This window comes from Bos indicus x Bos taurus, chromosome 19 (assembly GCF_003369695.1).
Source record: "Bos indicus x Bos taurus breed Angus x Brahman F1 hybrid chromosome 19, Bos_hybrid_MaternalHap_v2.0, whole genome shotgun sequence".
Classification (NCBI taxonomy): domain Eukaryota; kingdom Metazoa; phylum Chordata; class Mammalia; order Artiodactyla; family Bovidae; genus Bos; species Bos indicus x Bos taurus.
In genome coordinates this window covers 39,404,886-39,430,238 of record NC_040094.1, presented here as the reverse complement: position 1 = coordinate 39,430,238, position 25,353 = coordinate 39,404,886, and the positions used below count along the sequence as shown (strand labels likewise).

The window sequence follows — 25,353 nt, the reverse complement described above, 5'->3', positions numbered from 1 at the left end:
TAAATTTGCCTCAACTGAACTAGCTTTATTTATTGTCATATCTCAGGGAACTTGCTAACCTGGACATTGGTGAGCCTGGATCCTGGGTTGGGGACGGGGGCTTTGAGTATAAGAAAGGGGGCGCGGAAAGGTGGATGGCCAGCGACTGCAGCTGGGAAGGGAGCACATGGCAACTCCACAAAGCTCACTATGGCTAAAAGCTGAGAGTTCTGAGAAGTGGAATGTGTCAGCTGGACGGAGGGTCTGAGAGCCCTGAGTCCAGGTGACTATTCAGCTTCAAGTCTGAACTGATGTCCTGAACTGGGTGTGAGTGGATACTACAAAGTCAAAGCCAGGCAAGGGTGCAAGACCTGTGCACAAAGCAGACACAGTGGGCAGTCTTGGTCATGGGAGTGTGTACAAAACACGGAATGTGCATGACAGGAAAACCGCCAAGTGAAGAGGGCAGGGGGTACAGGGCTGTGTGGAAGAGAGAAATGAGAAAGAAACATACAACTTGAACTTTGCCTAAAAGAGAGAGGAAGGATAAAGGGAAGGTGAACACTTTGCAGACGGGAGGAAGCAAGGTGCCAAGTGCGGAATTCAGAAACAATAGAGACAGCACCATTGCCGAGCGGATAGAATTGTGATACCATGTGAGACCAGCGTATTAATATGTATTCCATAAACTGTGCAGCTCGCAGCCCCGCACCGCTCTGTTTTGCTCTGACCGCAGTACCAGCCTCAGGCACCACAACACAATTTGGAAACAATGTGACGGAAATGTTTAATCTGCTCGGCCCATCTGTGCTGCGTATTTCTCCAGATCTCCCTGAGAGAGGCGCCTTGAATCTCCACATTGCCTTTAATATTCTCCTAAATCACCTCCCCACTGCACTTCAAGGGCCATTGCTACAATATCACAGGTTCATCTAAAGTGCAATGGGGGTGGAGTGGGGGGAGGCGCAGGCCAGGATATTTTTTATTTTAAAATAATTTTCAGAGATCCTCTTTTTTGCTTCCTTTAAAAAAAGAAGAAAAGTTATTCTACTGTTGCCGTAAGGTTATGAGGTTGTTTGGTGCAAAACAGGGTAGGATAGAGTGGAATCATTCTCCAAAGAATTATTTTTATTAATCTCGATTCTCTCAATTGGACATGTGAAGGGGTGAGCAGATGCCCGTTTTCTCTTCTATGTTTTTCTCTTATCACTGCACCTTGCTAGGACGATGTGTTCATTTGGGGCTGATGCTTCTCTGCTTTTCTCACTGCATCAGGTATTGCTCTGACCCTGCCCTGCTCCAAATAAAGCCATCTTGTTCAGGACAGGTATACATTTAGTCCCTGGTCACCATGCCCTCATCAGAAAGGGACACTGTCTATATTATTAATTTTAGCTTAAAATCTTAGATTTTCTCTCTATAAGTACAGATGTTGAGCATCAGATTTCCGCTGCCTCTTCTCCACTTAATTTTGTCAGATTTCCTGATTTGAGTCTAGAATAAGAAGCTGGGGTAGGTTTTGGCGAAAGAGAGGATGACAAGTCACTATGTTCCAGACCTTAGACAAATGGAAGAGTTGCACATCACCAAGAAAATTAGGATTCCTTTTGCTATGTGAATTAAAGAAATGAATAATTTAATCCACAAGATTGTTCCGGCGAGGGAAAGCAACGTCCCAGTTGCGGAGCCTACAGCCTGTCGCTGTGTTACATCATCTGCACACATAGGCGTTTCCATGACAACCGCTTATAGCTTCATTTCCTGGATCCCTCTAGGGGGTGTCACAGCCAGATCCACCTGCTTTTCACCCTACCCTCGGTGGGGTCATGGTAAGGTCGCCAGAATAAATGAACGCGGGTACTAATGATCTGTTTACTGCTGTTTATGCTCTGTGTGTGTCAGGGGCACGCACATTTAGAGAGCTCATTATGGTTGCAATTAGAATGCACCATCGCTAGATATTTAACTCCTTTTTCTTTTAAATTAGCATTTTAATAACATTCTTTGAGCAGAGAAACAAAATGACCATTTTTCACGGACAAACTTCTAGCTGTAGGTGCAACTTTAATGGCAAAGTTGCGAAGGGGAAAGAAGGGAGAAAAAAAGGCCATTTTTACTACTTTCACCATCCTCCTTACCAAAAGGATATTTTTATTTGCTTGCTAACACACTCAATTTCCTAAATTTGTTTTGAATCCAATTATTTTGGGTGGTTTAAAGTACCGCACTCTTGTTGGACGGAAATTAGCAGCTATTGAAATTAACTTCCTCTGTGACCTGTGAAAGGGGCTAAAATAATTACAAGTGTGTATAAGAAAGCCTTCTCTAAAAGACCCTTGCTGCACGATCAGGCTGTGATATGAAGCTACCATTATCAAATATCTTTATACAGTAATTGCAGGTGCTATTTTCTTTAAAAAGGTGATTGCAGTTATTGTTTTCATTTCATAATTCTTAGGATTATCTTACAGAGGATAAATGATGACAAAAACTTGTCATTATAAACAGGCTAAATCAGAAGCTGAAAGAATGAAAATAATAACACGGCATCATTTGCCATTTAAAAAAGGTGAGATCTTAGATCATCCAAAAACAAGACAAAATAGGAAAAATACAATGTAGAGACCCACTGGATCAGAATGTTCCAATAAGCACTGATTGCTTTTTAGGAATCAGCGAACACCTTTGCTAGGTGTTTATAGATGCTCTGTTTGTAGAAAGTACAGTGAAAAATAACAATTTGAATGTTTCGATTATCTTTCCCAGTCGGTTCCATTTTCATTATTTATTTCCTATAAATCGGGACCTTGCTGAACATAATTCTGCAGACAAGGAGGTGGATGGGACAGCCAATGTGAACGAAGAGATAGATGGTGGGTGCGTGTAAGATAGATGCTATGCGTTTATGAAAAGGAGCAGTATGTCTGCATGTGAACATTCACGAAGTAGAGCAAGCAAGCGTGTAAACTATAACGGGTATTTATAGGTGGAAAAAAGGCACAAGGAAGACTGTATGGGAACAAGCACACTGAACTGAAGAGGGTTTGCTTTTCTCCTAATGCTCCACGTCCAAGTTCCGCTAAGATGTCCCGAGCTCACTGTAGCTCCTGTGAAACCTCACAAGCCTTTCCATGACAACAGATGGGGGATTTCACAGCCAGAAGAAGCAGGAGGTCAATAGTTGAAAAGCAAGAGTTACAAAGAGAGATCTTTATCGACATCAAAACAATCCCACTAAAAAACACCCCTGAAAGATAGAGGGAGGAAAAATTTAAAGACATAGCAGGGAAGAAAAGAAGCCTTTATAAAAAATGCAGGTTTAAAATATTTATGCTTTTGTATTAGCCTAGTTGCACCTTAGACTCTGCCATTTCATAAATAAAATACGGATAGCATAGACTATAATTTGGTGATAGCTACCCCAGGACATATCTAGATGCACTTCTGTTATTTTAATTAAATACTGCATTATGGTTTGTGACAACTACATAGCTACAGCGTAAATGAATTCGGAATTAAAGTGTTACTTAGGCATCCAGTAATTTTTGTTTCATTCCTCAGTTTTACAAAGCAAATAGCTATAAAATCAAGATGTTTGTTCATTTACAGATGGAGCAGGATTGTTGTTGCTGTGTTTTTTTTTTTTCTTTAATCCTCATGCACAAAAAGAAGACAGAGCTCAGAGTCTGGCTCCCACACTCTCAGCTATGAGCCACATCACAAAGGAAAACACATCCTCTTGACTAGAATGTAAAATACTGAATATTAATTGCTGGTATTTCGCTTATCTTTCTAGCCGGGTTCTGTCTTTTAACAATTACTCTGATGGGCTGCAATCTTGCACTGCCAGGAGATTTTTCACCTTTGTTTAAGAGTTAGAAATGCATTTTATTTTGTTAAAAAAAATCTTAAAAGTTCATAATCCTCCTTGGAAGTTTTTAGTATCTGGAACCCTTGCCAAATACAGAATATTAGTGGCAAGAAGAAAATCGCCAGAGCTCTTTGCTGAAAAGATGATGCTCATTTCTGCATCTAAAAGAAAAAATATTTTTCATTCTAGCGGTATTAATATATCCTTAATGAAACTGGAGAGGGCATTATAGTTTGATATACTCAACTGGTCAGTTTAAATGTCACTTCACTAGCGAATAATGAGAAAGGTTCAGAATATTTGTCTAACAGGCACAGATTTTCACTCAAAATTTATATAGAAGAGTAAAAGGAGTTTTGTTCAAATCTGAGGATTTAATTGTATCTTGATTGTGTCATATGCCAAGATGAAAGTTTTTAAATAGTAAGGTTTCTAAAATCATTGTCTATTATTTCTAGTTTTAGAATCAATATAATCTTTTTTATTAGCCTTAAATACCACACGTCTGGCAACATCTGCTAATTCCAGCATTTCTGTGTTTTAACCGGTTACCTCAAGCCCCCCATAACTAATTGTATAATGCACAGAAGTTACTGCCCTGTGTATTTGCAAGAGGTTATAATTTGCTTCAGTATTTTGCTACTTTGGTTGGAGAGCTGGATCCATACACTACCAAGAAACACTGGTGGACAGAGGTTTGGGGAGGCTGAATTCCTTTTGAGAAAATAATTACACAGAAACAAAGCTTTCATGACTCCTTTTAAATAGGGCATCTCACCGAAATGTCATCCAACCTCTCTGGCAGATTAGTGAGGAGTTGATCACTAAATCTCCGTCTGATAAACGTGCAGCTGACTCTGGAGGAGCTGCTTGTTATACTACTGGCAGTTGGAAATGGAGGGAATGTCACAGTTAAAGACACAAATTTTCCCCATAATATATTCGAGTGGAAACCTCTGAATCCAATACTACATGGGCATATCTAATAAATTCACAATATTTCAGTCTCAACAGCCTTCACCGGTTAGTTTTAAAGATTTATGTGGTAAAAAATTACTCAGTGATGAATATGGTTTATTCTGTGCAGTATTGGAGGTATAAGGAATTAAACTACCGTCTTTAACAGTGAATTTATTATTACCTCTGTCAAAAGACGAAGGCTTTAACAGCATTTGTTATAAATTCACTGCAAAATAAATGGCTGGAATTTTTTTTTACACTGGAGTTTGTAAAGTATCAGGCGATTCTGAGCATTAACCTAACCCTGTATGGCTTATACGGTTCTAGGTAAACATTTCTGTCTGGGTCTCATGGCTAATTATCAGATCTGGGACTTTCCACCTGACTGAAAGGGGTGTGTGTGTGTCTGTGTGTGTAGAAAGAGAAGGGTCTTGTCCAGGACAAAAGTTCAGGACTAAGGAGATTAAAGTGGAAAATGCCAATTTTACTCTTTTTTTTTAGAAAAGGGTTTTATAATAAATGGCCAGGGTATAGAGAATAGGGTTGATAAGTAGTCAGGCCTCTTGCTTGTAGGTTTATATGCATGCATATGCACGCGCACGCACACACACTCACAAACACCCTCTCCCTTTTGTCCTCTCTTGGAATGGGTGTCCCCTCATTTATAAAAATTACCTGGAAGGAATGAGGCTGCCAGGGTTTGTTCTAGACGATTGGTTCCTGTCTGGGGGAAAGGAATGGCCTCTACTGAATTTGACCGGTGTATGACCGTTGCCTTCCAGCTGACCCCAAATCCCATTCCCATCCTCCTAACTCTATAGCCTCCCACAGGGGTTATTGATGAGAGAAAACACCACCACCATCATCATCTTCGTCATCACAGCACAGTGTCGACCTGCTTGTTAACATGAAATGGGGTGATGGGGACAGCTTCTGCTTCTCTTTTCGTATCATCATAAATAAGAAAAGATATTTTCCAATGTACCCCTCCTCACTGCCCCCTTTGTTAAGGTCAGAGGTGAATGATAGCTCTTTGGCAGGCATTGATCAGTTTCATCACTATGTCTGGGCAGTCTGTGCCCCAGGCCTGTATTCTCCTATTCTCCCCACTTCCTATCCCTGAATTACCTCCCAAATTACCCTGCCCGTCCCCTGCTCAGCCAAGCAGAAGGTAATAGTGCCTGAGGAAGTCCTAAATGGACACTAGATGTCACCAAACACCTCCTTTCCCTCAGAGCCCTGAAATTAAAAAAAAAAAAAAGCCTTCATTTAAAGCAGTTGAAGGAATTAACTTATTTGTTTTTATGAGGGTTGTTGTCACATTCAACTAAGCACACTTAAAAGAGGAAGTGCTGCTGCATTCAGATAATTTTTACAACATACAAATCTCTTCTGGAGGAGATGGGGTCAAGGGAGGGGAAAGGTCTACATTCTTTAAGCAGTCCTTTGAGGGAGTAGGTGAAGAACACTGGGCTTTAAAAATCCCATTGTAACAGACGTGGTGTTACGTTAACACAGTCCAGGTGTGGTGGGGCAGGCCTGTTGCATTCAGATATCTAGGTGATGGGTTTGGAGCCACGATCCAGCCTGAATTTAAGTAGCTACGACCCAGCGCTGGAAGCTAAATGTAACCCAGGGTGATGAAATCGGTCCATCCTCACCCACATAAGCCCTGTGGCCATCTGAGAGCATTGCATGTTCAATATTAAACTTGATCTTGCTTGTAAGGCTCCTTGTTCCCATATCAACCGTACCAGCAGAGAAGACGACCAAAGCATGGTGTGTTGGGGCGCTGAGAATACCTCTGAACCCTGGCTCAGCACCGTGTAAGTGTCACCTTTCTCGGCACCCGGTTTGTTGCTCCAAGGCTGCCTTCCATGGGAATAAGCACAGCACAAGTTCTGGAAGAGCCCAGGGCCAACTCATGAGGCACACCAACATAAGCCCAAGAGATACAGCCTATCAACTCTGTTTACCTTAAGTGGAAGACCTCTTTCAGGGACCTCTTCTTCCTCGTCAACTGAGAAAGAGTTCCTCTTCCTCTCTCTCTTTCATTTGTCCTTATCTGCTGGATAGCTCATGTTACTACTATAAATCACTTCTGGAACAGGAGGCTTAAATTTTAAATGGGTGTTTATTTAAGTTATCTCGAATAGTAGAACAAACACCTTTATTATTTAGAAGAAGGTTCTCTAGTGAGAGACCTTGAAGCCAAGAAGACAGAGTCACTTCTCTGTAAGCTGCAAACTGTGGCTTGACTCAACAGAGACTTCTTACTGCCCTTTCTCCCACTTACGATAAATGCCCAGAGCACTGCTGGTCCCCAGAAGGGCCTTAAGATCCTCAGATAAAAGGAATCAAGCCAGGGCGTTGTGTTACTGCACGGAGGGTGATTCAGCACCTGCCCTGTCATGCCTGGTGCCCAAGCTGAATGGATTTTTGGAGTACACCTGTTGTTGAACCCCTGCCAAGTACTGATGGCCACTAACCCCCAAATCACTTTTCCCCGCTGTTGATGTTTGGAATGTCAGACAGGACTGAGCAGCAGCCGGTGTGTATTTCAAACACAGCAGATGGATTTTTATATTAGCTCCTATTTCATGTTCAGGCAGAGCGACCGCCACACTAAAACCACAGCTTCAGTGCTGCCGCGTTTGCTTCTGTGAGATTAATTCTGTGAAATTAATTGGGACAAGATTGAAAAGGAAATTAAAATGCAGCTGAGTGAACAGGCCTTTCAAACACCTTTTTCCTGCTCTATTCAAACTTGAATTCTGCAGTGGTCGCAGGCATCGTGGGAAGTAATTTACGGGAGGCAGGCTCTCAGGAGCCATCGGTTACGTATGAGGAGGCAAGCACCAGCACCACAATCTGGAGCCACTGAAGAGCGCTGAACACCCCGCTGTGGCCTGAGCTGCGTCCCTGCATGGGCAGAAGTGGAGTTCAGTCCCCGCACCAAAAGAGCTGTTCAGAAATATCTGGGTCCAAAAGGAATGGATGCACAGCTCTCTGTTGTTAAAGTCTCCTTTTAATATATTTGCAACCCAAATTGGAACTCAGTGCATTATGTGGGCATGCAGCTTTGGGACTTAGGAATGGATAGATGTGTTGGGGGAGGCAAGAGGGGCCCTGCTGACTGTGTCTTTGGTTCCTGTTTCAGAGCTGGGATACATGGCTCTGGCCCCTCCTCAAAGAAGTCTGAGCTGTTGACCAATTTTGCCAGTGACGAATTCTCTCAGATCAGGAAAGGCACAGTGCATTTCCATGTAAAGTTTCTTCACCGGATGACCTTCTGTTCCCAAGTGAGGACCTTTTGAGCTTTCAAACATCTCTGTGAAGTGTTCTTGGCAGGACAGGATATCTTTTTTTCTCTCTCAATTCACTAATAATTTATTGAACTCCTAATATGGACACAACATTGACCTCAAAAATTTTACTTTGTTCTTAATGGAAAAGAGGGGAATATAATCATAGTTATCATCCTAGATGCTAGGCACTTCTTTACACAATTCTTTAATGTAAGTATCACAACATCCTTTAACCAATTTTTACAGATGAGGAAACTGAGGATTAGCAAGATGAAGTGACTTAGTTCAAGGTCACATAAATAAACCACCTGTTGACAACTTGCTTCTCTAAGGACAGACGATGGGCATTTGGATACCCAACCAATCAACTTCTCTGAAAAAAAGTTTTTTAAAGGGTAAGTAGCTCTCTTTCTGGGATCATTCCTGCCCAAAAACTCTAGACCCTAACAGACTCTCTTGCCTGGAGGATTCTAGGATTCAGGGTTGGGTCATACTTGGGCAACTATTAAAAAATAGCAAGTGTGGTATATATATGTATACATATACACACACAAACACACACTGGGATACTACTCAGCCATAAAAAAGAATGAAATAATGCCATTTGCAGCAACATGGATGGACCTAGAGATTGTCAGAGACGTAAATCAGATAAAGACAAATATGATGTGATTTTTCAGGTTTAAAAATAATATGTATGAAAGTGAAAAATTGATATGTATGAAACAGAAATAAACTCTAGACACAGAAAGAAAACTTATGGCTACCAAAGGGGAAAGGGAGAGGGAAGGATAAATTAGAAGTTTGGGATTAGCAGAAACATACTACTATATATAAAACAGATAAACAATAAAGTCCTACTGTATAGCACAGAGAACTGAGTTCAATGTCTTATAATGAGCTATACGGGAAAAGAATCAGAAGAAGAATATACATGCGTAAAACTGAATCACTTTGCTGTGCACTAGACACTAACACAACATTGTAAATCAACTACACTTCAAAAAAAAACCAACCAAAAAAAAAAAAGAGAAGCAGAAGGAAGCACCAGGAGCCCAAGAATAGTTATGACTCCCCAATTCCCACCGCACTTCCTGTTCTCTACCTGCCACCCCCTGGCTCTCAGAATATTTCTCTCATCATACAAAGAGAGAGGGAAAAGCCAGATGCATTTATGAGGGTCCAAAACAAACGAACCTAGGAGTTTTTTGGTTTAACCTGAAAAAATAATTAAAGCTAAGACACATCTTTGTGTGGAATTTCTTCAGCAGATTTGCAATGTCAGCCTCACCATGTTTGTTCAGACCGGGAATGTCTGAGGTGGAAGGAACCTCAGAGGTCTAACACGACTCCCTCATTTTACAGGCAAGGAAACCGCTCCAGGTAAGCTGAGCTGTATCTTGTCTTGTCTCAGGGAAATAGACTTCTCCAGGTTCCTAAGAAGCAGGCTTTTCTTGCTTGACAAAGGTTCTACTGGTCAGAGAGAAAAGTAAAATGCAGATTTCTAGATATCATTTTTCTGGACTAACCTCAACTTGAGTCAATTCTGTTCCTACAGGTGTGAGAGGCAGGCTGCAGAGTATAACTGACTCCAATAAAGAAGGCAACTGGGGTTGCATGCATGCGTGCTAAGTCGCGTCAGTCATGTCCAACTCTTTCAGACCCTCTGAACTGTAGCCTGCCGGCTCCTCTGTCCATGGGATTCTCCAGGCAAGATACTGGAGTGGGTTGCCATGCCCTCCTCTAGGGGATCTTCCTAAGCCAAGGATCGAAATCAGCGTCTCTTACATCACCTGCATTGGTAGGCAGGATCTTTGCTACAAGGGCAACTGGGGCTAAAGTGAAATAAATTTAGGATCCATATGAGAGAAAATTCCTGAGATTAGGAGTAACTGAACATCTGAATAGACAGACAACTGATAATGGTAGTGGAATCTCCTTTTCTATCTGCCTGAATTGGTTCTTTTGTGCTTCTTAGAGGCAAGGGAATGGATTGGGTGGCCTTTTAAGGTTGCTTCCTGTCCAAGGACTCTTATTGAGTTAAATAATATAATAAAGGTAAATCCAATCTGAAATGCTCCCCAAGCCAACGTTAACTGGAATGAAATTTTATGAGGGAAACTTCAGTTAGGCTTCTAGCTTCTCATTTCTTTCCCTGACATGCAGAGGTTAGCAACGTGAAGAAGGGAGGCAACCGATGTAGCTTTTAGGGTAAGAAATGTGCTACTATCAGGGTAAGAGATGACAACAGACTCAGGACCTCCCAAAAGACAGAGAAAGAAGCTTGACAGAACCGACGCAGCAAGGTACTGCTCCTGAATTAAACTATTAGTAATGGAGGAGGGGAAGAGGGATGGGTTAAAAAAAAAATCCAGATTTGGGAAGGTCTCTATGTTCTTTGGTATCTCAAAATTACAACAGCACTGGCAACCACAGACAGCTCTGTACTGCAGGGCAAGTCACCGCACAGCCCCTTCTAAATGGAGAAAAGGGACCCCCAGTGAGAAGCCATTAACAAAGGCAAAAGACATGCAAAACAAACAAAATAATCATGACCGAGAGAGAAGGCCAGCAGACAGTCTGGCTCTGTTCTCCCCTCCTCCTGCTGCAGGCACCTCAGACAATGTAAACAGTTAATTTGTTCACCTGCAGGCTCTGGGCAAACAGAGGCCTGGTCACACCTGAGTGGATAACTCGATTACCCCTGTAATGCCAGCGTGGTAATGTACACAAATTCTATTACACGGCAAACCTTGCTTTCGGGCATTTGAAATACCAATCAGGCCAATGTCCACTCCCTTCTTTGCTTTCAATTTATTCTTGGTGTATTGGAGCTGCGCCGGAATGGCACTAAGGTGGGTGCTGAACTCGAGTCTGGAAGAGATCACCTAAAGATTGTGGCCTCAGCAGGGGTTGCAGGCCTCCCGCTGTCTCAGAAAAGGCTGGATCTGAATTTGGCCCTAGTTCAAAGAGGACTTGTTGTAACTGCTGAAAGCTACCTTTGATCAGTCCTGGTCTTTTTTCTAACAAGCTCTGGGATATTTCAGACTGAGACAAACATCTGGCCAAGGTAATGACATTCACAGAATAAAGATATATGGCAAATGATGGGTTAATAACACAATGGGTTTTCAATTTTTCTTTATGGAGTTCACCTGAGTATGTGTGCTAAGTTGCTTCAGTCGTATCTGACTCTTTGCGACCTTACGGACTATAGCCCGCCAGGCTCCTCTGTCCGTGGGATTCTCTAGGCAAGAATACTGGAGTGGGTTGCCATGCCCTCCTCCAGATCTTCCCAATCCAGGGATCGAACCAGCGTCTCTTACATCTCCTTTACCACCAGCACCACCCTCGAAGCCCATGGAGTTCACATACTCAACAATTAAAGAGCAAATTGTGCCTCTTTCAAAAATGTATTTGTTGATATTGATTGTCTCATAGAGGGAGAACTTTTTAACAAGTTTTATTTTCAGGGACAGAAATTTATTTCCTTAGTCCACCTGTACAGAATATGAGCAGTCTTTCTCTACAAAGATGATGCTACTGATCCCTCAAAGAGTAACCCATGAGTTCTAAATCTTCGCACTGGTGATGGATCTCAAATAATCTATCTTTTTTTTTTGGCCCATTCTTTGGTATTCAACAACACCATTTGTGAGGTAGTTAGCTGTGGCTAGGGGCTAACTTTGTGACTGAGGAAGAGAATAAAGTTAGCCCTTGTGGGTTGGATTCACCATCTTGGCCTTACAGCACTAACTCAAATCGACTGACCTAACTAGCTCTGACTCCCTCCTGCATATGTCATTATATTACAGTTTTGTTTATCTGTAAATGAAATAAGGCAGCTGACCTAGCTAGAATATTTTCAAAAGTATTTTATTGTAGTAAATTATGTATACGGTAATGATGTTTTAAGCATCACATAGACCCTTTTAAAAAGATCAAATTTTGATTGGCATAGTTTTGGTATTGTGCCTACTTTATTGTATTTTTTAAATTTGGAAATTAGTTCCTGAATCTGAATTTTCAAATAAACTTTGACAATTTTAAAACAATGGAGATTTACTCTGTGTGTGAGGGGGCCATGTAATACACACATGAAAAGTATATGACATGGGATAATTCTGGCTGGGTGACTACATCATCAGGAGTGAGAAAATCAACTTTTGATCCAAGCCCCACACTCTAACCCTTACCTTGCTCAGAATTCGGATGAGGTCACCTCGTTGGAAGGACAGTTCATCTGACTGGTCACCATGGCAATCCCATAGGCCCTGGTAATAACTGGCATAGTCCACTGATCAAAGAGAGGAGAAATCAAAGTTAAAAGGACCCTGTCTTTTTCTACGGAGCCCACATTTTTGCTGCAAATGGAAACAAGGTTCTGATATTGCCCCTAGGAAACCTAAGATTCAAGGGATTCGGGATGAGATACAGCCAAACACTCAGGAAGAGCAAATGACTGTGGGAGAAGGAGGTTATTAACTAACATTAATGTTTACAGATCACCCTTAGTCAGATGCTATTCAATAATATGATAAATATATTCATTTATTAATAAAAGAAAATCAGGAAGGTAATTTTTCACTTGGCTTATAAGTAAGCAGCACAAAGAGATTTTCTGTCGGACTTTCTTCATACAGGGTACGTAAACTATCCAGTGCTCCTTTTTATTACGCACTGAAGGAATGAGCTGTCTCCAGTCTCTGCCTGTTTATAAGAAAGGCTGAGTCAGCCAGCACAGATCGGCAGTGCAGCCTTACAGGTTGGCCTCCTCTGTTACACAGGAACTTCATCCTGCACTTCCCACCCAGGTACTTACTATATGAGGTAATTACCAATAAATGTGGAAAAGAATAGCCCAGTTCTTAAGTGGAACCAAGGGGGTGTCTCATCCATTACAACTAAATTCTGGGTGGGCTGGCCCTTTTCCAGCATCTCATTTGTAGACCCTGAACATGTCTGCCAAGATTTATCTGTAAGCCCCCTGGGGAACAGAAACCAAAGTGATCTGCATTAAAAATGGAAGCAACTGAAGACGACAAACCAAGCTTTAGAAGCAGCTGGAGAGATTTACTGGGCTCCTCAGCAAGACTAGATGGCAGTGATGCTACAGGACAGTCATTGATTCTTAACAATGAAGAATTTGTATTGATCTTCTTCTACCCGGAAAGGTTAAACACTAGAGTACAAAGTGGGAGAGGATCTGGGGATGTGAATGGCAGGAGTACTAATGCCTCCTGGACCAGGGCTAATGTGGCCGTGCTCGCCATTCCTAGGGACCCTGTGTATGAGAACTGTATGCAGAACACCCACAAAAGGTGACATTCCTGACGACAGGAGTTGGGAGTCCTGGTTCTAAGCAAACCTCAAGTGATTCGGGGGGGCACCTTATTTTGCCAGTTTCCACCTTTCCCTTCATTTGTCTTGACCCTCCAGTGAGAGCGATGGTGCTAATTGCTAAGGACGGGATAGGTGGAGAGAAGTGGGCAGTGCGGGGACAGAAGCTCTGCCTATATTTGCTTTTTTTCTCCTTGTTCCTAACTTGCAAGCAATTCAAAGAATAAAGGCACAGAAGAACAAGATCCTTATATGTCTCTGGGAAAGAACTTTAGTAGGAACCTTAAAGTGTACAAAACAGAGGAGAGAGAGCTAGTTAGTTAAGATTCAGATATTGCAAACAGAAGTGAAAATGTTAACCATATAGAAACTCAAGGATATTTTGTTTTCACAGAAAGTGTTTATATATTCAGTAGACAACAGAGGGCAGCAAATGAGATGACTGCACTGGAAACATTCTGCCACAGAGCTATGAACATGTTTGGGGAAAAAACCCATTGGGAAAAAATGCTAATTACTGAAAAGACAAGGCATATTTTGGCAGGGGTATCAGTGTATGAAACAACAGAAAAATATCAGTTCCTGAAAAGTGAAAGTAGTTTTCCCAGAGGATATAATGCATTTTCAGTTGTAATGGAGTTGATTATTCATGCCAAAATTTTGGCTAAGTTTAGGAACGAAAAGTACATTGACATCAATATGTTTCATGGATTTATATATGGTAAAGAAAATCATTTTATAAGGACAGATTTTTAAAAAACATCACTTGAGCTTTTCAAATAGTAAGACTTAGAAAGTTATCTTGGCCTTTTCTGGCCTAGCAGATGGTCACTGTGGGGTATGCCCCCCACGTGCCTGGATGAGGGCTAGCTCCTTGATATGATGGGTACCTTTTGAGTCTCTAAGTAGAAAGTGATTTGATATTGGATATATAAGACACCTGTGGAGAACACCAGGAGAAAGAGCTATTCTAAAAGTGCAGCAGGTCGTAGGGAATGCAAAAAGCTAGGAGGAAAACAAAAACCTTCCAAGAAAAACTAAAGGTAGAAAACACTTTCAGTTCTTCATAAGCTAAAGGCCCAAAGAAGATAGAACTCAGGAATCCAGGAGATCGCTTAGCCTAGTCCAAGAACTGGAATCATCAGAACCATAACAATGCTGCTTTGGAAAATAAGCAGAATGAAGGATAAAAATGGGGAGGAGGTTGGACTGGCAGTCTAAACAGAGGTATCCTGGTATTAATGAAATCAGGGTGGAGGAATGCCTTAACTGGACAAGACTGGACTCTATTGCAGACTCCCAGTTTAAAACAGGTGACTGGCATTTATGTGTATATGTGCACACAACTTCACTACATTCACTCTTCAGCCTTAAGAAAACATGCAAGACACTGGGAATTCTGCATGGGCCATACACACAGTCCCTACCCTTAGGGCTGCCATCCAGCAGGGGCGGCACCATGAAACAAAGTCACACAACTATTTATTTATTTATGATTGTGATATACCTGCAAATGAGAATCTGAGGGTGCTGTGTATAACAGGGAATCTAACATAGTCTGAGGGATCAGGGAAGCCTTCCCTGAAGCTTTAGTTATAAAGCAAAAACCTGATCAAATCTTGATGAGGGGAAGAGGTAAGACCATGGAGGGCTTTCTTCCTGCAGCTTGGCCCCAGGAAGAGCTTGAAGGCTGCGAGTCTGCTGGGCCAGGCCAGCTTCTCCCTAGGCTTGCCCAGCACTCCTATGAACAGAGGATGCGTGAGACTCAGATGTCTTTAGACCAGTAAGGGATTGGGAGCCTGAGAGAGAGGATTGACTCTGGGAGGGTCTGAGGCTCCTTTAGGTTTACATTCCTTTGGCAGCAGTCTGAGATCAGAAACGGTGCAGCATTCTGACCATTTAATTAATTCAAAACATCCTCATTCTCATTTTGAGGACATTATTCCATCTAATTATTTTTTTCCAGTCTGTCCATTTGGAATGAAAAACAAAAGAATAAAGCTTAATGCCAGCATTTCTCAATGTCTCTCCAAAAAACGTAACTCTGCACTAAATAAAGCCTGGTAATTCAAAAGCAAAGCACTAATATATTCAGCATAAAACAGACAGAGGACCTAGAGCAATAATGACACCACTAATAACTAAAACAGTTATAACAATTAACAACAATTACAATGATAGAGAAGCTAATGGGGATGATCACAGCATTTAAATTGCGAGCAGAGCTGAGGAAGACTTTTACTAGAGGGAAAAAAAGGAGCAGCATCTTATTTTTTTTAATCCCACGTAAGAGAAGCTATGCCCCCAAGCAGGCAAAATGTCCTAGGAAGAACAGAAGCAGAGCAAGTTAAAAATATATTGTTTTTCTCTCTTTTCTGGGTACTTATTGCAAAGCATTTGTCATTCCACACCAGGTCTTTACAACCAGTGGTAGTGTCATTTCTCTAGTTCACGGAGGCCACGTTGGTGCTACTATTGACAGAGTCGATATTTGAAAATGAGCCACCATGATGCACAGAGTTCTAAGGTGAAAGTAGCGGACACAGTTCTGCCTGCCCCTCCTTAGGGACAACAGAGCTTGGCCATGCTCTTTCCAGAGTGCACATGTCACTTTGGGTTTCTGTTTGAGGGATATTGGGTAGCTCCAGAATTCAAGCTGTGACCAAGGAAAAGAGGCTAAGGGCAAGCCAGCATGTTGTTTACATTTTCTTGATAAGCAAAAGGACTGTGCCAATGTGGCCCTGAGTATAATTACTTAATGGATTATGGAAATCAGAGACAAAAGGAGAAGACAGATAAAGCCAGTTCTTGCTAAAGCATGAGAAAAGGATAAAGAAGGCCAAAGCAGTGGCCCATTGGAAGGGACTTGAAATGTTCTCTGGACCAGGCCATAAAGGCCACTGTGTACATACAGTCCATTAAGCAGACTCAGTCTCATAACTTATTAGCTATTTCAGAAAGAAAGATATAGAAAAGTTTGCCAAGCTCTACTGACTATGATACCAGAACAGGAAAAGCCACTAAACAATACCATTGGCTTGTTTTCACAGCTTTTTAGTCTTTGAGTTTTGAAATTATTGGGCTTTTCTGGAGGCTCAGATGGTACAAAATCTGCCTGCAATGCAGGAGACCCAGGTTTGATTCCTGGTTCAGGAAGATGCCCTGGAGAAGGGAATGGCAACCCACTCTAGTATTCTTGCCTGGAGAGTTCCATGGACAGAGCTTGGAGGGCTACAGTTCACAGGGTCACAAAGAGTCAGGCACAAGTGACTGAGTGAATAAGACTTTCAGTTTTGAAATTATTACAGTTCTTAATGTTATAAGCATGATCCTGAAGTCGGGCACATTCACAGATTCTAATTTTCATCTCATGTGTTTCTTTTATTGGGCCAAAATTATAGCTGGGTGATGATCCACTCATGTTTGGTCTTGGAAAACAGGTTTCAAAAAGTATTAACAAGAGCTGCAAATACCTCTGTGGATTCCGTTTCTTTTATGTAATAATTTACTCCATTGGCAGCCACTAAAGTGGAAAAAATACCTCAGAAATGGAAAGCTCATCAGCAATCATTTTTCTGCAGAAATGACTGAACATGGTCTCCTCCTTGGCTGAGTTTGCCCGTAACTTCAGAGCAAAACAAGCTGTTTCAAGATATTCTTTGGTCAGAAGTTTGACATTTCTAAGGATGATTCATGCCTCCAGCCCTGCTTTTGATCTGACATGGCATAGCCAATCAAATTGCCAGTGTTTTCATACAAACAGCAGAGAATGAGTTTTACTTTTGGCTACCTGGACATGCCTTCTCATGATAGAGAATGGGGATAAGCTATCATCACCAAAGACATTGAGTATTAGACCGTTAGGCTGATGGGTTAGAATTTAGTGAAAATCTGAGGTGTTGAAGAGTCACTCATTAGAATAACCCTGTTACTAACAGTCAAGCTGTAAACCGAGCTCTTTATAGATTGAACAATCAATACTACAAGGCCGTGATAGATTTTCTAGGTAACAGAATAAAATAAAAGAAATTACATCTTACAGGGTCATTAACACCCAATCAGGATAAACTGAATTCTTTTTTTCTCTCTCTTCCGATAAGATCTTAGTTGGGCTTTAAAAATGTTAGCAATTCCATCAGGGAAAAAGCACAGCATTCCAGGGAAAGGATCCCTGAAATAGTGAAGAAAAGCATGTGGATTTTAAAGGTAATCCTGGTAGCCATGGTATCCTTTAAGAGAAAATACTTTTCCCCCTCAAAGGGCATGTGACACCTGACTTGCCCAAGTGAACTAAACTTGTGTAGCTTGCCTATTATAGAAGAATTTACACTGTCCTGGAGCTCTTGCCTTTTATATGTCTACCCTTCCCTTGAACCTCTATATTTTATTGTTTTAAAGCTAAGTGATGACACTTGGATGTTACATATTTGTTGCCGTTTCTATGGCTCCTTTGTAGGAAAGGCATCATATAAATTCAATAAATAAATAAGTAAATACAATAATAATAAAAATTCTTGCCTCAGATTCTGCAGAGAGAGGGAAAAGTCCTCTTTTGCTTTTTAGTCCCTAAGTCACCAATCATTATAACTGGTGGGAAGTATAAACCATAGAAACGTATTTAGAGCTCACTGCCCTTTAACAACACCTATTTTGGAGGCAGAAAGCTTGAGGAACAAAGGTTTTTGTTTTTTTTTTAAAGAAGTATTTGGATTATAGCTGTTGGGACAGTTAAGAGACAAATCTCACTCTTCAGACTGAACCTTAAAAAGAGGAGTGGAGGGAAGAAATGAGATGGGGGAGAAGTCTGAAACTGAATTTTAGGCTTTTGCCAGAAGGCTGCTGCTTCCTGAAGGGAGTTTAATATAAAGTTGACCATAAGAAGCTTCTAGTTACTCCACCCAAGCTGTCCACACGACATGTTCTTTCCTGTACCAGTGAGGGAAGTTGGTTGAGAAAAGGCATATGTGGGATATGGTTTGGTGAAGAAACAGACTTTTGTTGTTGTTGTTGTTGGAATTCTGTACAGCAAGAAGAACAGTAAAAAAAAAAATTTCACAGTGAACTTAATCACAAGCGCTAACAGTCATGAGGTCCTTACTTGAAACTACACTAACATTCCCGTCATACTTGCTTCACTTCTCTTTGGCTTTGGCTCATGACTTCTGATCCTGCCTATTTGCTGTTTTTTCTCTCATTTGGAGAAGCTGGGTCCTTCACTAAACCTGTTACATATTCACTTCCCATGGAGAATTCACCCAGGAAATGGGCTTTGCTGAATGGACTAGGAAGAGAAGAAAAGGCACAAGGAAAGGGAGAAAGAGGAGAATGGGAAAAGCTGGAGAGACTGGAGAAGCAGAAGGGGAAAAGGACAGAAAGAGAGAAAGAATCCCTAGGCTTAAGACTTCCGTAGAATCTCAAAGAAAAAGTTAGCCAGTATCTCAGTCACTTCTAGGCTCTGCTGATGGCATGAATGTCCTTGAGGTGGCCTGTACATCATATATTCCTTTACAGACAATGATAGACTAGGACCTTGGTCGACTTAAGGGGGCTTTAGAGGGGCATCTGACCTTAGAAAGGATGGGCTGACTAACAGACTGAAGCATGGTTAACAGTCTGGGATGAATAAGATGTAATTTTGTATTCAACAAACCTGTTACATATTCATTTCCAAATGTGCCTGGAATCAAACCAGGCCATCAGAAGTCAGCATCACCAAGCAATTCTATCCTTCACCCCACGCTCACTTTTCAGATCTGACACATTTCCATTCCCCTCTGAACTTGCAATCTCCGGGCCTCTCAGACAGGAGACATTTCCATTCTTTCCATTCTCAATCCTCTGATCTTTTAGAGATGAGGCAATTCTATTTTCACTGTACTGATTTAAGAAATACTGATAGGGAAAAATAAATATCTGGTTCGGCTTCTCACCCTCTTTAGGATAAATCTTAGCCGTTCTGGGAACATTAATTAAAGTGAGTGGGTGGCTACTTTTAAGGTTAAGCTATTTCCCTGTCCAGTCATCTTATTCGGGGCTGTTGAGGTCAACACACCAGTACCCTCTTAGTTAGCAAGTCCACTAAGGTCTGTAGTCAGAGAACGGTGCTGTCTCTGGTGGGAAGCCCAAATATCCTACCCAGCACCTGTACATTTTTGAAGCTCTCATACCTCCTTTTTGTTGAGTGCCACTCTCATCCTCTTCTAGATCATGCTCTTCATCTGTGGGGATAAACATGATCAGCATTAGCAATTAGTGATCAATAGTCTGTTATTTCACTGATGGGTCTTCTTTCTCTGAGCTCAACACACTCTCTTCTTTAAGGCAATAATTACTGTATTCTTTTTTAAGTTTATTTTTTATTTAAGGATAGTTTCTTTACAGAATTTTCTTGTTTTCTGTCAAACCTCAACATGAATCTGCCACAGGTATACATATAGCCCTCCCTTTTGAACCTCCCTCTCATATCCCTCCCCTCTAGGTTGATACAGAGCTCCGTTGGAGTTTCCTGAGCCATACAGCAAATTCCCGTTGGCTATCTATTTTACATATGATAATGTAAGTTTCCATGTTACTCTTCCCACCCTCTCTTCCCCTCTCCTCATGTCCAAAACTCTATTCTCTAAGTCTGTTTCTCCGTTGTTGCCCTGTAAATAAATTCTTCAGTACCATTTTTCTAGATTCCATATATATGCATTAGAATACGATATCTGTCTTTCTCTTTCTGACTTGCTTCACTCTGTATAATAGGTTATAGGTTCATCCACTTCATTAGAACTGACTCAAATGCATTCCTTTTTACGGCTGAGTAATAGTCCATTGTGTATATGTACCACAACTTCTTTATCCATTCATCTGTCGATGGACATCTAAGTTGCTTCCATGTTCTAGCTATTGTAAATAGTCCTGCAATGAACAATGGGATACATGTGTCTTTTTCAATTTTGGTTTCCTCAGGGTATATGCCTCCATATTCTTTTTAAAAAAATCATTTCTCACCTTCAAAGTGGCCTTCTTTTCTTTCCCTCTTCATTCATTCATTCACAAACAATCTTAAGTGCTTACTATATGCAAGACATTGCACTAGGAGCTGGAGATGTGGTGATGGACAAGACTGGCCAGGTTCCTGCCCTTGTGAAGCTTCCAATCCACTGAATTATTTAGGTGCCTATTATTTAGGATCCTAATCCTCTTTCTCAGACCCTATTTCTCCTTCCCTTTGAGAATTCTCTGCAAAATGTGTTATCTCCATGTAAGTATTCAGAGTTTGTATGCGTGAAGCTAAGCACATGTTTAAACCCTCTGTGATTAATTAATCCTTAATGTATCAAACTTTCTTCAATTGCTACAGAAGCTGGTCATATACACAATTTCATGTTCTTGGTACTTGGAGCTTGTAGTTATCTTTTTACTGTTGTTATTCAGCCTGCCTCGTTCATGAGAGTGTGAGCTCCTGAGGGCAGTTGGAATGAATGGCGGGTACACAATGAATTCCAAGTCAATGCCATTGTCTCACTCCATCCAAGTGTTTATATAGTCAAAGTCACAACATGATTTCTTACCTTCATTAACCTGTTTCATCCCAGACTTTGTACTACCTGATAACATGAGAATTGGGTCCATCTCAAGAAAGCATGAGTACCAGAATCATATTAAGCTGTTTTATATGTGGGGTAAAATGCACAGAAATATACTTGCTAGTCTCCTTTTCATCACTACCACCCAATACACACACACAGAAACACACACACACACAAACATTCAGAGAATGAATGGAGCATAAAAAGCAACATTTTGAGGGCTGAATACTCAGTTTCTTCTGGCCATATATACTTTCCTTTCTCTTTGTGAATCTGAGAGCGCTTACCTGTCTTGATCCCCATAGTTATACCTTTAAATGGAACTTTTGAGGTGATGGCCCAGGACAGCCTCCCCTTTAAATATAAGGTTTACAGGGCAACATGAGCTATAGTATGTCAGACTAGGAGAAGTAAACTCTAAGCTCATAACTATGAAGAAACAGCATAAGAGTATGTAACACACTGCTGCTGCTGCTAAGTCACTTCAGTCGTGTTCGACTCTGTGCGACCCCATAGATGGCAGCCCACTAGGCTCCTCTGTCCCTGGGATTCTCCAGGCAAGAATACTGGAGTGGGTTGCCATTTCCTTCTCCAATGCATGAAAGTGAAAAGTGAAAGTGAAGTCGCTCAGTCGTGTCGGACTCTTAGCGACCCCATGGACTGCAGCCTACCAGGCTCCTCCGTCCATGGGATTCTCCAGGCAAGAGTACTGGAGTGGGTTGCCACTGCCTTCTCCGATGTAACACACTACAGGACATTAAAGAATTACAATTAATTTCACATACAAAATGAAATAGTTCCCCTGCAAAAATTTAAATTAATATTGTTATTGGGATTGATACTTTGGGAAATAAGTCACATGTTACTAACATTTAAATAGGTATATAACATATATATATATAATATAAGCCTGCCCTCAAGGTTGTATGGGAGAAGGACTCAACTCTCCTAATCTCTGTGTGTGACCCTGCTGCAGAGAATTTCCTACTCACTGCCTGTAGTGCTCCCCCACCTCTCCATGAGGAATAAGGATGTGAGATAATGGAGGAGTGAGATCAAATATCGGAAATAGATCACACTGAAATAAATCACATTTAACATCATTCTTTGCACATTGTCTTCTTGTTATTACCTGCATTTCCTTCCTTTCTCTGCTATGATGCTTTTTCTTTTTGATGTGGGACCAATTTCACAGGATTGAAAACATTCAAAGAAGAGTTGGTATGTGCTCAGTTTTAGAGATACCCAATAATTTGGACAGAGGACAGCTCTTTTGCTGATATCAGACAACTTAATCACAAAGACCAGTAATTTGCTGTGCTTAGGCACTTTTGCAGAGAGGGTTTATTCTACCTCTGCTGTCTGTGCAGATGTCTCTTCCTCCCAATTCTAATCAATGTAAATTGGGTCAGATCTCCGCTGTGAATTACAAATTGGATCCGAAGTTGGAGGGTCACTGTGCCTGCTACTCCACCCCCTTCCCACCACCATTAGATGGGAAGCTACACCAAAGATCTTTTCTAAATAAATCAGACTTTATTGTAAAACTCGGCCACTGACGAGACATAACCTCATTAGCATTGATTTTAAAATAAATTATTGAAAGTGGCTTGCCTGCTCTTTGCATTGGTAAAATAGGAGAATGTAAATGTATTTGCAATGATAAAAATGAAAACTAAAACTTGATTCCTTTATCCTTTCTGGCAACATCACTTAAACCAGTCATGATACAAAAATTGAAAAAATAAAACACTGCTTTATGCAGTTCAATTATAGAATAGATACTCTGATTTCCATTGGGCCTGTAGAGTCACCTAGAAAGAAAGCAGAATGTTGGCCACAGGTCTTACACATCATTCATCAACGTTACTAAGCGCTATGGTGGTGCATGTGAACCAGGATGCTCCAATCCCTATGTCTAAGGCTGTCCTCCCCAGGTGGTTAAAAGCAGGCTTCAGAGTAGGAGCCCAGCCACTGAAGTGAGAGGTTGGGCGCTGTGTCTCTGCGGTCTTTGAAGAAGTAAGTATGCGGACCATCACCTGGTGAAGGCAAGTGCCCTCCCTCCACAGCTAGATGTGTCCTCTCAGCATTGTCCCAGTTTCAGAGTAAAAAGTAAAAGTAAAGTGTCAGTCGCTCAGTTGTGTCTGATTCTTTGAGACCCCATGGACTGTAGCCTGCCACCCTTGCCGGGATTGTCCAGGCAATACTGGCGTGGGTAGCCACTCCCTTCTTCATGGGATCTTCCTGACTTGGGTCTCCTGCATTGGCAGGCCGTTTCTTTACTGTCTGAGCCACCAGGGAAGCCCCCAGCTTCGGAGGGCACCACACAAACAGCTGAAGGGTTAGTTGCGCAGTCGTGTCTGACTCTTTACAACCCCATGGACTATATAGCCCACCAGGTTCCTCTGTTCAAGGGATATTCCAGGCAAGAATACTGGAGTGGGTTGCCATTCCCTTCTCCAGGGGATCTTCCTGACCCAGGAATCAAATCCAGGTCTTCCGGATTGCAGGCAGATTGTTTACTGTCTGAGCTACCAGGAAAGCTGAGGCTTACAATTTATCTCAGATCTGTCCGTGAAGTCAAACTGGTATCTTTCAAACTCCAAAGTCAAGAAGACTGATTATATGGCAACACGCAAAAAAAACTCTGCTCACAAAAGGGGGTTAGACAGCCAAATTTCTTTTCTTTTTTTTCTGTAAGGTGAGGCTTTAATTTTAAAAAGATTATTTTGAAAAATAACTTTTTAGGCTAAAGAACTTGTTGAATTTCTGTATAAGAATATTATTAGGCTTTTTAGCATGACACCTACTAAAATACATCTTCATTTAAGGAGGAATTAAAATTTATGTGCTGCTCAACTTTAAACAGTAATAGATTATAATGGTTCTTGCTCCTAACAGCGCATATGGGAACCCAACCTTACACAGGCTTTAAACAAATTAACCTCTAAAGATTACTGTCCACTTATTACATTAAATGCTCTACTTGATTCCCAAATATTTCATTTCAATTGGGAAAACAGTTGAGGAAGATTCTGTTAACTGTGCGAATGTGTAAGAGAACCATGGGGTATCACAAATGAGCATCAGTATCCAGAGAGTTGATTTCAATCAACACTCTTGGCACAATGTCAGGGACACTAATGAGAGGCTGAGAGGAACAGGACACTGACTCCACTGTGGGGACCCCGAGAGGAGCCAGCTTGCTATGACACCTAGCTCCTTTCTGAAGTGCTGCTCTGACATCAGTTGAACTGGGAATAAAATTTTAAAAATGACTAGATAAGAAAGAGGGAGGTCACTTCTCTCAAGTGAAGCAAAGTGATAGAAGCTTTAAAAATGCCGAATGTATCAATGTGCAACCAGATGTCAAGGTGCTCTGGTGACAGATGCAGCAGAAATGCAGATAACCTCTAAGTGCAAAGGGAACAGGCAAAAAATGGAAATAGAAACCACTCCACAGAATGCATAGATATGTTATAAATCCATGGATGCTACAGTACCTCTTCAAACAACATGGCAAATAGGAGCATGATGCTAATAGCGCATTTAATTCTCTGTTGTATAGCTGGTAATCTCAACTGTTACCTCAAAATATTTGCATCCTATCTCCGTGGTAGGATCTTGAGTACTAGATACTAAACTCAATTTTTGCTAACTGCAACACTTGGAATACACTGAATTTAATTTCAAAAATCATAATTGAGCACCTACTAATTGGAGGAGAAAAACCTAAATACAAATCCCTGGGGTAAAGGCTGAACCAGAGCTCAGTTCCAGCTGAGTCTCTGGGAAGCTGTCACTGAGGAGACTCAGTGGGTCCCCTTTCACAGACTGGGGGTGGGGATTCGAAGTAGAAGAAAATACATGGTTCCAGTTTTGGTGTTGGTCAAAAGCAGGTTTGTCTGGAGCCAGGGGTGCACAAGGCTGAGGGGAAGAAAAGGCCAAGAAGGGGCCTGACGGTAGCTTTGATTCTTTGATGCACCCCCCTCATGGATCCCTGCTTTTCCATGAAATTGGAACTTGTTTCTTCACGAACTTTGTACTTTTGGTGTCTGCTTTTCTTCTTTCCTTAGACTTCTTGCTATCATCATTCCCCGTTTCTGTGGGTCTGGACAATTGTATGGGGGAAAAATAATTCCAAAGAATGGTTTCCATTTGTCTCAAATGAAAAAAAAAAAAAAAACCCAGTTATTCGCTTTATTATAAAGTGATCTAGTTTCTGAGTCTATAATGGCCCTCCAGGGCAGTGCGGGCAGCCTCAGATGTGCAGACATTCCCAGGGAAGGCGCCTTGCCTTTCCATGTGCTCTCCTGAA

General features: G+C 41.4%; 1 protein-coding gene across 1 annotated transcript in view; it reads right to left on the bottom strand.

Moving 5' to 3' along the window:
• SKAP1 (src kinase associated phosphoprotein 1) overlaps window positions 1-25,353 on the bottom strand; it is a 305,979-nt gene that overhangs the window by 11,080 nt on the left and 269,546 nt on the right. The window contains exons 10-11 of the mRNA XM_027517749.1: window positions 19,626-19,676; window positions 12,315-12,415 (exon numbers count right to left, since the gene is read on the bottom strand). Of these exons, the coding sequence (XP_027373550.1) occupies window positions 12,315-12,415; window positions 19,626-19,676 (152 nt within the window). The remainder of the gene's footprint in view (window positions 1-12,314; window positions 12,416-19,625; window positions 19,677-25,353) is intronic.